General features: G+C 47.4%; 1 protein-coding gene across 6 annotated transcripts in view; it reads right to left on the reverse strand.

Annotated features, from left to right (window-relative positions):
- The window catches only part of rims1b (regulating synaptic membrane exocytosis 1b), a 97,665-nt gene extending 86,775 nt beyond the window's left edge, over positions 1–10,890 (reverse strand). For 5 of the 6 annotated variants that reach the window (XM_029259237.1, XM_018750970.2, XM_018750969.2 and 2 more), the window contains exons 1-2: positions 10,142–10,890; positions 5,295–5,366 (exon numbers count right to left, since the gene is read on the reverse strand). In XM_029259237.1, the coding sequence (XP_029115070.1) occupies positions 5,295–5,366; positions 10,142–10,308 (239 nt within the window). In that variant the 5' untranslated portion in view covers positions 10,309–10,890. The remainder of the gene's footprint in view (positions 1–5,294; positions 5,367–10,141) is intronic. The other variant, XM_029259238.1, reaches the window with a different exon arrangement.
- Positions 10,891–11,131: the final 241 nt, after the last annotated feature.

The following is an 11,131-nucleotide window of genomic DNA, read 5'->3' on the forward strand; positions in this document are numbered from 1 at the left end:
GCAGACTCACAATCCCTACAAAATCTGGTAAAGACACATCTGTCCCTGTGTCCCTGTCACATTGTGTACAGTGTGTACAGAAACCAAATAACAAGCCCTCATTTGCATATTACCACCAGCTTAAAGAAGTCCAGGCCTATAAGAAAAATTTTTAAAATGCCATTATAGGTCCTCCTTCTGACCATTTTTGCTAATTGGAACTTAGCATTAGAACTGTACCTTTATCCAGATGAGAAAGTGGGGACAAAAAGGTGAAGGTGAGCATGAGAAATGTTGGAAAGCACAACATATAGTATTGCAGGAACCGTGCAAACGAAAGCTACACATTCATGCACACGTGCAAACACACCCAGGCACACACACGTGAGCACACCATCACATTAACAACTCCAATCCAAAGTTTGACTTATCAGAAGTTTGGTTTCTGGCTGAGGAGGGAAAAAAAGGGCAACTTTTCAAAGGAGCGGTAAAATAATCACTGCAGAAGGCCCACAAAGTGAACTGTCTTTCCCCAAGACAGACAGCTGACTGAAATGACAAGCGACTCCCCGGGTTTCTTTCCCGATGAGGGGTGGCGTTCGAAGCATGCCGTCTGAAGCGCAGAAAAACCTTGGTGTGCGGAGCCGCTCACCCAGGTGCTGGAGACACACTCCGTTGACTTGAAGCTGCACTAATTAAAGGCAGGAGTGTAAGACGCACAGAGAAAATCCCAAACCGTGTAGCCAATCACAGCGTTACCATAAAGGATGATGAACATACATCTCTGCCAATCTACACATATATCCAGAAATCCATACTTACGTACGGAGTTATGGGGAGAGAAAAGGCGAGACTCCAACTTCAAACAGAAACATGCATATTCCCTCGACGAAGGAAGCACCCGTGAGGCGCACATGAAGGCACAAAGAAAGATACACATGGCAGCAAGTTTCTGATACGGACTTCTAATTAACCCATTGCAATTTAACAGCGGAGATCCTATAACGAAATTAAAATAGAACATCAACAGAAGCAGACAAACTGTACATTTAAATATTTTAGGAACTGCTTCTGAGTGTGGATCTATTTTCAGCCCTGATCCATAATTCAGCATTAACTCCTTTTTATTCTAAGAAACCTTGAAACCCTCAGCTCTTCTAAAAGAATTCTGTTTATCCATACAGACAGATGAACCAGACAAATATTTAGAAATATAGTGAGCTCCATATTGCATATCAAAAGCATGGCTTTGTTTTGGGGAGCTAAGTGTGCCAGATATTGCGAGAGCCCGAACTCAAGGACTCACCTGAAGACAAACCACGCCGTCGCTAACAATACAAATAGGCTCATTTAATGTAGCTGCGCTTGGTATGGATCTCAGGTGGGAGACAGCTGCTGTACTTGAGGGTCAAGTAACTTAGATCTTGTTGTTTCTCCATAAAACAAGCTGTTAGGAGAGAAGCCCAGAATGCACTTGGTGAGAAAACGTGTTTTTGGCTTCGTTCGACAGCAGACCATAATTACGCACCCTCCGTTCGTGTCTTTTTAGCCAGTGAGGCTACTTGCAGACGAAAGAGACGTGTAGCGGCTGTCTTTGAATGTTCAATTGTACAGTCAACTGCCTTCTGCCTACGGTGAAATTTACTGCCTAATGGACCTAATTGCCGCAAAGTGGAGTAACCAGCCAGAAGCATGTAAACGCGGGCAGCGGTGGGCCCAGCTGAGCCCCAGCAGTGCCTGAGCTGACGCGTGCGGGCAGGCTGTGAGCGCAAAGCGCTCCCCTTTGTGGCCTCCTCATCTCCACAACACGGCATTCGACCTCTGAGGCTCCCACCCGCAGCCCCAAACACACACCCCACATCATCTCCACCACAGACAGAGTCCCGTGCCATCGGCACACCAGCATCAAAATCAGAGCAGGGAGCTCGGGGGGGTCATTCCTCAGCCAATGATGTGCTAGCTGGACTGTGCGGGCCAGCTTGGCAGGTCAGGGAAAAGCCTGTTGGACACAAAGTGTCAGCTCTTCCAAATCCGCTGGCTCGCAGCAGACGGCAGACAGATGCTTTGTAAACTCCTCCATTTTTTCCCTCTGTTGTTTGGAGTCTTCCTGAAAGTTCCCAATGCAGCAGCATGTAATGTTTAATAACGGACAAATTAAGCAAGATACCCACTTATCTCAAAGTTCCTGGAAGCTCTCATCTATGGCCTTGCCACTATGCACCTGAACATTAAAGCCTTGAACTCTGCGGCTCAGTGGAAGTTCCGATGGGCAACATAACAGGAAGAAGAGCTGGATGGTTCTCCTTCCTTATCTTTGGTTCTAGCCAGAGTTAAATCAAATGTCATGAAGATTTTGATTTCCTATCAGATGTCTTTGTGAACAAAAAAAAAACTGTAAATTTAGCAAAAACCTATCTATGCTTTGGAACACAAAAATGGGAAGGCCCTTAAAGGCAACCCAAAACTTGTGAGCAGCTTTGGAGGTGGATACTGAAAAATGCCCACTTGAGCTGAGTCACCTCCTCAGTTTCAGCCCTGGAGCACAGTCATCGAGCAGCAGTACCAATGGGTGGGCACAACTATAACAGGCCTGTTGTTGTGGAAATGTGAATTTCAGCTGAAGTACGTACAATCTTTGAGACTGGACAATCCTGACAGCTTAGCATGCTTTACAGGGTACATCAAAAGGCATTACATCCCAGTCACAGGCAATGATACTTCCTTCACTACCTTGCTCTTGAGTGAAATATCTAGCTCTGATCTGTTTCAGACTTTTCATTGGGTGTTGCACTAATTAAAGCTCCCACCTTGTATATGAAAGACCCAGGTGTGTAGCTCACCTCCTGCTCTAGTATCCTTGAGCAAGGTACCTATCCTATCAAGGTACCTAAATTGCTCCAGTAAAAAACACCCAGCTGTTTTAATGGATTAATCAGTGTAAGGAACGTCACACTCTAAGTTTCTGTTGGAAAAAGAAACAGCTAGATAAATAAAAGTAATGATCTGGAGGAACTAAGGCTGACCCCCTACCCACAGCGTTCAGCACAACCCACCGATGGAGAAGTTTTTGTGATGATGAGCCTTTGAGCTTCCTGATGAACTGCAGTGCTGGAGGAGCAATGGACCAGAATTGTATCAACGATTCCCTTTGTCACTCCTTGTGTTGCCTGGGCCTGGCTAGCAGCCCTCCGCCCAGGTTCTTTTCACAAGGTGGCAGCAAAGGTGCATGGATAGCAATTGGAGTGCTCCAGGGGTTCATCAGTAGGCAATACTAACTATGCTCTTTCTGGTTCTAACCCTGAGCAAGAACCAACGGCTCTTGGTTCTTGGATCTCTGAACCCTCTTTCTCCTCAAACCTACTAGGAACCTTTAATTCACCTTCAAATGGACTTGGAACGCAAGGTTTGATAGAGCAATTTGGCACTGGCCTAGGATCCCCCTTCTGTCCCTTCTCCCCTTCGGCCCAGAGCAAAATCCATTTGGCTGAGGCCATTCCCCTCAGGGCCTCAAGTGTCCTGCAAGGTGCTATGTTCCTAAAGCCCTACTACATGCCAGACCTAAGCAGGTGGGATAGCATTGTCTCCCATCATCCCCTGCACGCACATCCTGCAAACCCCCCACCAGTATTGTGAGTCACTCCACAGGATACATATCTGGAGGAAATCCATTGGCCAGGAGATTATGAATATCTAAACAGTGAAGGTAGATCTATTTTCAGGAATGTCGAAAGCAGATTTAGAGGACAATAAGACTCCTTCATTAACAGACCGATGCTGCTGTGCCAGACTATTGATGTGCAGCTAAGTAGGAAGAAAGATGGGCAATCCTGTGTTGCACAACAGAAGTGACTAATGGAACGGACTTGCTACAGGTTCTTGCTGAGCTCCAAGAGGGGAGTGGGTCCTATTTAACCACAAAGATTAAATTGCGGACAGAGAAAGAAACTGGCTCAGGGATGTAAAGACAGAATGAAATACGATTCTATGGAAGAACACAAAGAAAGTGCTAAAAATGTGCACCAAATAACTTAACAGGTCTGTAGAAAAAAGTGGGAAGTGGGCCTCATTAAAGTACTTACAGGAAATCCAGGCCACAGAGGTAGAAAGGGAGAGAATTTAAGCAGTAAGCCTGGGCAACACTGCTTTAAATATGAGATGCGCCACTTCCATTCGAGCCGCATCCTGATCGTCTCTGCGAGACTAACTGAGAGATAGATTCCAGGTGTGTCACCATTTCCGCTAAGCCGCTTGCATTATGGATCACCAATCAGAACCAATAAATAAGGCTTTGGAGACAGAGGAAAGGCAGCAGGCCACGCAGTAGCGGGTGTAGCAGCCAGCGCTGTCTCTCAACATCCGCTCACGCAGGATCTTGAGCTTGCAGGAGTCGCATTCAAAGTCAATACCACATTTTGCTTTGGCACAGTGCCACACATGTTGCCAAAACAATCATTAAGTCAGTGGTTCCCGAAACTCTGCTCGAAAAGAACCGTCCATTTCATAAATTTGTTCTGTTCCACCACAGGCACATCTGATTCAGCTAACTGAACAACCATCAAGCCCATGATTAGTCAACGAAGCTGTGCCAGAGGTGGAGCTCAACTAAAATATGAAATGGCTGCATGTTCCACCAGGAGTTTTGGAACCACTGACTTAGGTGACCAATATAGTTATTGTTCTCAACAAACCAACGAGTTGTCATTTCTTTTTTGGAACTATTCATCGGATGTTTGATATAATTTTCTTAAGCAATTTAAAGAAAAAATATCCAGTTCTTTCACTGAAAGGGAAAGCAGCAAAAAGGCTACAGAGGTTGTCAAAGAAGCCAGTGACTGTGAGTTGAACACAGGGAAAACCACATGAAAATGCTGTACTGATGTCTGAGCATGCTCAAAATCACCATGAAGCATGCTCATTAAAAGCCTCAGATGAACTGGCAAAATTTTTCAGGGAATCTACAGTGTAAATCTAATAATTTTTCCCAGCAGCACTGTCCAATCATAGCCCTGACTTCCAGTACTCTGGTGATGCAGTATCTGACATCCATAGCACTGATACTTAGAGTACTGGCACCAAAGAATCTTCACACAGGCACCTAGCATCATGACCAACACCTTGAGTCACTACTGTCACCCAGTTCCTCAGAAAACACCCACTGAAATCTCAGACTGGACTCTGACCTGGAACTATCTTACCACAGCTGGTCACCATGGGAGCACAAAGCCTGGCTCTCAAAAAGAACAACAAAAAGGAGGGGGGGAAAGAAAGTTAACACATGGTATGGTTAAAGAGAATTTCACGTGCTGATTAGTTACCTGATGTCATTTTGCTCAGGTGGTTTCTTTCCCACAAGGTGAACAGTTCTTGCTTCTATGGGCTTTTCAGCTCTATAATACATGGCAGAACATTACAAAACAGAACTGCAATGCATTCCTTCATACTCCATAGTCTTTGTGATGAGTCCTGTCCTAACACACACACGCACACACACATATATATATATATATATACACAGCAGAGCATCAGTTGTAGAGTGGTTACTTAAATGCTCAGATTTGCCTGCATACCGTGTGGGTGTGTTCCCAGATGAAACAGATGAGGCTAAGACTGCACTCTCTGGCTTGTACAAGTAAAGTAAAAAGTGATGCCATGCTTGACTTGAGTTGTGAAAGGAATTCTTGTTCTACTACATATGTATCAGTTACAGAAAAAGTCATGTTTGTGTTTTAGGGACAAGGGGGGTCCTGCCCACCCATGTCCCCTCTCTGCAACTAAAGTGAACCTCCCCAGCTTCCACAGTGGGGGGGACTGAAAGCGGCCGTTCTTTGTCAATACGCTGCTAGTTTCCCCTCCGAAGAGTTTTTTTCTCTCCACCCTTTCTTATCCAACACCTGCTCTGTCATCTATTTAAATGTGAATGTGTCGTCACGACTTAAAAATGGCCAGGCTCTAAGACATGCAGCAACGCTACACAATGGGTGCAAACTGCATGTTGTGTATTTACCTCCTGTTTGAATGTTCTCTTCCAACAGATTTTCTGAGAATAAAAATGCCAACTTGTATTAAGAATCTCTTTAAGTGCTCATCTAGTCAAATGTTTAGTCACCTGTCTTGCGTTTCTCTTCTTCAAAATTCACTAACAAGACAAAAAAAAACTTTACTTTGGCATAGATAGTGTCACCAGGTAGAAGTCCTTTGTGAAAAATAGTCCGAAAGTAAAAGCTGAGATGCCTCCTTCCACCTTCAGAGAGAGGAGGTGGGCGTGACCACCCTGTGAGGGTGTGGGTGGTAAAAGGACACTTCCTGCAACAGTGTGGACTCTGGAGTACTGCGTGAGTTGCCTGTGACTAATGGTCCTACTTCAAATGTGGATCTGGGTGGCATTCTGACCCCGTTCAAGGCCTTCTCCACTGTGGACTGACTGGCATCCAGCACAGGGAACACAGGCTGCAAGGCTGTGGTCAGTCAGGGGAACTCAGTCGGGTGAGGAAATAAAGGAGGAGTCAGTGCATGGTCAAGATGTGGAAGGTCGTTGCTTACGCCAAGAGCAAAATTCCTCATTATCCTCCTCCTCACAACCGGCCCTCCCTACAAATGGGGACCAGTGATATCATGACATACAAGGTACGGGCTTATCCCAAGAGATCCTCACAGAAAGCAGGTTTGGAACCCCATGGAACATCCTTTGGCTGTCACTTCAGCTGGGCATACCATGTCCACAACCACATGGTGCCTCTCACAAGCTTACCATCTCCCCTTTACCTCTGGTCAGTTCCCTGTCATGGGCGGAGGCAAATATCTGAGCAATGCTGATTTCCTTAGAGCAGGTAAGCCCAACAGTTAGATATGTGGCCTCCACCATGTGAGGTAAAGTGATGAGGTTCATATACAGCAAGGAGAATATTCATTACTTCAAAGCCACTTCACACGTCACTTCTGTGGTGCCTTTTTCCGGTATCTCAATTTTTGTTGCTACAAAGGCTGTTCTGCGGTATCCTAATTTAAGGTTCTAGATGTTGAACTCAAGTCAAAATGCAAGGAAGGTGCCTTGCTGGTGTATTCAAGGAAAATCAAGTGAAATTCTGATAGTGAACTTTACTTCAGAATTTCAGGTAATGTACACTGCTCAGGGGTACTATAGCAAAGCTTCTTCTGGCACTGGAACCAGCAAGTTCAGGTTCCTAATCTCTACACTACTTGTCAATTAAGGTGTCTTTCAGCTGTCATTCAAGTGAAACCGCAGCAGACTATATCGAAAGGAGAAGGTTGTGTTCTAATATTTAAAAATATCACAGACGGAATATTTTGTGCGTTCTTGCATGCTGGCTGAAAAGAGGGTCTCTGTGGAGGCCAACGGGAGCTTTATCTGGACTGAAGTAAATTTCCAGCTTCCATGACTTCCCATCCAGGTAACCGTTAACTCTACAGCCAGTAACCTCAGAGCCAGTAAATGCTTCAAAGAGAAGAACCAAGGCTGGGGTGCATGCCACATTTTGGTGGGTGGTGAGATCCCAGGAGGAGCTGCAGCTCCTATCAAGACACCTGCACAAATCCTGATGTGAGCCCTCAAACTCTCAGTTACAGATATGTGCATTTGCACCATGCTTAGAATGGCATCATTATTGGTGCACCCACTAAGATGGTGGGCATTAGCGGCAAAGCCGCAGGAACCCCTTAAAGTTCAAACGCCCCCAGTGTTCTGCCCTTGCCCCTCTGGCACCGGCTCAGATCCTCCTCCGATTGAGAAAACAGCATGGTGAGGTGAGGGTGAGCTCCAGGATTGGCCTGGAACACAAGCGCCAATTCTCTGAAAGTGGCGTGGCTTTCAGCTTCGCCAAAGGACGAAAAGCACATTTTTCTTCTCCGTTTCAAGAGCAAAGGTACACATAAATGGCATCAAACAGTGCAATTCTGATGAGATCAGGATTTTAGACAGCCAGCTAACAAATCTTGAGTGTTTTGAAGCTCCAGCATCATTTCGCCAGTAACAGAGGGGACCACAGCCCTACTCAGGCTAGGGATCCAGATCCAGAAATTACAGCTGGATTGTTCAACTTTTGATGAGGCAAAGGCCATCTGATGGGCACAAGTGCTGCCCAGCTTCAGCAGCACCTGCTAACTCACCCTGGGTTGTCAAATGCAGGCAAATCATAGTTAATGGTCAAGTGACAGGCCATTGACGGACTACACTGTTATGTCATTAAAGGGGCAAGGCAGAGATCACACTGTCACGTCTCATCTTTCTCCAGAGGTTTACCGTAGTGGTGACATGAACGGACACCGGTGACGTGACTCAATGAAATTATACATCGCATTTGATTTTCTCCTCTGATCTTGTAACTCACTTGCGAGACATTGTGATTCGTTGGGAAGGTATTATTGTAATATTGCGACACCTGGTTGGCAAACAGGGAGCTTAAAATTCTGACAGTACTTCCATTACTTCTTTCCCACCAGCTAAACATGACCAGATTAGAATTTTAATATACATGTATAGAGATATATGACTGAAATTACTAGTACTTAAAAAAAAAACCAGCGAACATCCGGATGTTCTCCACGTTAGAGAACATCGTACCAATACAGCACTTCCTAGAGGTGACGCTATTACGCGTCGAAAGATGGCAACAGCTAAATGTGACATGAAGCCAATCTTTGAAAGAGTGTTAAGAAAACATACATAAATATAAATTGAAATGAACTGAATTAAATTTAAATAAATATCAATATAAATTAAAGCGTTAAATACTCTGGGTAATTTAAGTTAGGCACTTGGTTGAAATTCAGTCAGAAATCAATTTCTTGATGATGATGACTGATATCATTATTATTATTACCATTATTATTACACTCTTAACCAGGCCAATCGTGGAACTCAGCTTTATCGTGACGTCATGACGTGACATCACGTAATTTTCGCGGAAAAACCTTGACTTGGGTTAAGTGCCTTTTCGTTTGGTCACGACGACAAGCCCAAAGAATTTCCCCTTCGGAGGGGGACACACCAGGCGTGTCTTTGCTAGGCTCAGCGTCCAACACGCCGCGTTAGGGAAAAAATAATAGCGGAAAACGACATGAAGCGAAAAAGAGAATGAATGAAAACGATGTTCCCAAATTCAAAAGGGGGGCTGTATCGTATCGTTCATGCTGTGAGTTCGAGCTGAGCCGCTCCTTCCACATGTCACACAGATGGCCTACAGCTCTGAAATGATCAACCACACCCCACTCAGCGACGGACCGACGTGGGCTCCACCATGGGGGTTCGATCACAAAACATCGCGATCGGCGCGAACGAAATGGAAAGTACAGCGAGGCTTCAGTGTGGTCAAACCCTTTCTTTTACCGTATAGGGCTATTTCTGAGGAGCCGAGCGAGCGTGGTACAAGAGCATAGTGATAACCTGCCGCTGTGGGAGCGGTGCTCACACGGAACGAGAGCAGCAGTGAGAATCATTTTACCATGCTCTACCCTGTTGTACCCTGAGTTCAGTCGGGGCACGAGGTTGTAATCCCCTTTACGCTTTGTTCAGTTTGAGGAGATGCACTGTGTGTTGTTGGCTTGTCTGTTTGATTGGATTTAGCCCCATTCACACCCCTTTCTCCGAGCCCTACCCAACTTGCAGGTGTGACTGTGCTTGACCCTCTTAATCCCACGCAGAAACCGGGGGTCCACGTTCCGTCCGCCGCGCGTCTTTTACGCTCACATTTTTCAACACATATGGTGCGCTTGTGTTTAAAGAGCCACAGAAACCTGCTCTTCAGCTGGGTGTCTTAACGCGTTCGAGGGAATCCTTTGAGAGGACACCGTGGGGCAGGGCTGGGTGTGAAATCACACAGCGCATCACACACAGATATAGTGTCCAGCGCTTGGGTCTCGATCTCAGAAGGGAATGGTGAAAGGACAATGAGAAGCCAGTCAGTGTGTGTGTGTGTGTGTGTGTGTGTGTGTGTGTGTGTGTGTGTGTGTGTGTGTGTGTGTGTGTGCGTGCGTGCGCGCGTGTGATACAGATGCCATGGATAAGATCAGGTAAAACCTACAACATATTGGATTGGGAGCTCAGATGATGGCGGATCGACTCATCTGCCTCCTGGACACAGACACCTCGCTTATGAATGAAGGAGAAGCGCTCGCTGCTCTCCGAAAGGAAAGATGCTGCCCTTACTTTAACATGGCTTCTTCTTTCTCCTCTTCCTCCTTCTGCCGAGCCATCACTGCCATGATGATCTTCCTCTCTTCCTCCGTGAGGTGACTGAGGTCCGGCAGCTCGGGCATGGTGGTCGGCGCGGTGGGTGGGCGAGGGCCGCCTTGGGGCCCCACGGAGGCGGACATCTTTTACTCCCTCCTTGGCGTGTCGTCTTCGTGCCAAAAAAATAGAAACACCCCGAGCGACGAGAAGAAGGCACTCACTCCTCACGACACGGTGCCCGGGCAGAGCCGCGGCTCCTCCGCGCGGCGCGAGCCTGTCATGGTTGCGGGCACCCACAGCTGTGCTTTTGTTTCTGTTCGCCTCTGCTCCGCTCTCTCTCTCTCGCCCCCCCACCCCCCTCGTGTCCGCCTCTCCCCTCCACCTCCAGTCACGGGCAGCGCATCTCTCCACCAGGAGCGCACACAAAGCCCGGGGAGCGCGGATGCGCCGCCTGATCTCGGCTTCGGCCTTTCGGTGCTGGATCACAGCGAGCGAGGCGGAGTCTGTCCGTGCGCGCCGCCGCGGCTCTGCCGCTGTCAGGGAGACGGAGCAGTCAATGGGACCGCAGCCCCTCGAGCGCGCACCTTACCCGGAACGGCGGCGCGCTTTACTCATTCTGAGAATGAAGGGGTGGGGGTGGGGAACGGCTCGCCACATGTGAACGCAGCCTCGTTCCCTCTTCCCTTATTTCAGCCGACCGGTGGCGCGCCTCCCATCCACGAGCGTCCTCGTCACACCCCCCCCCCCCCCGCCTCCTCCTCCTCCTCCAGGCTCGTGCACGAGCTCGCTCCTCCTGCGCGCTGCCGCGGTTTCTTACTCCCTGCTTCTCATTCATCGGAGGCGCTCTTCGCCAAAAAAAGCGGCAGCCGCGGACACTCCTGTTCTTCGCGGAATAAACATGTGATGGGGTGCGCGGACGCTTCGGTGACGCGCACATGCGTGTCCAGCGGCACTGTGTGGATCCTG

Source organism: Scleropages formosus, chromosome 16 (assembly GCF_900964775.1).
Source record: "Scleropages formosus chromosome 16, fSclFor1.1, whole genome shotgun sequence".
Lineage (NCBI taxonomy): Eukaryota > Metazoa > Chordata > Actinopteri > Osteoglossiformes > Osteoglossidae > Scleropages > Scleropages formosus.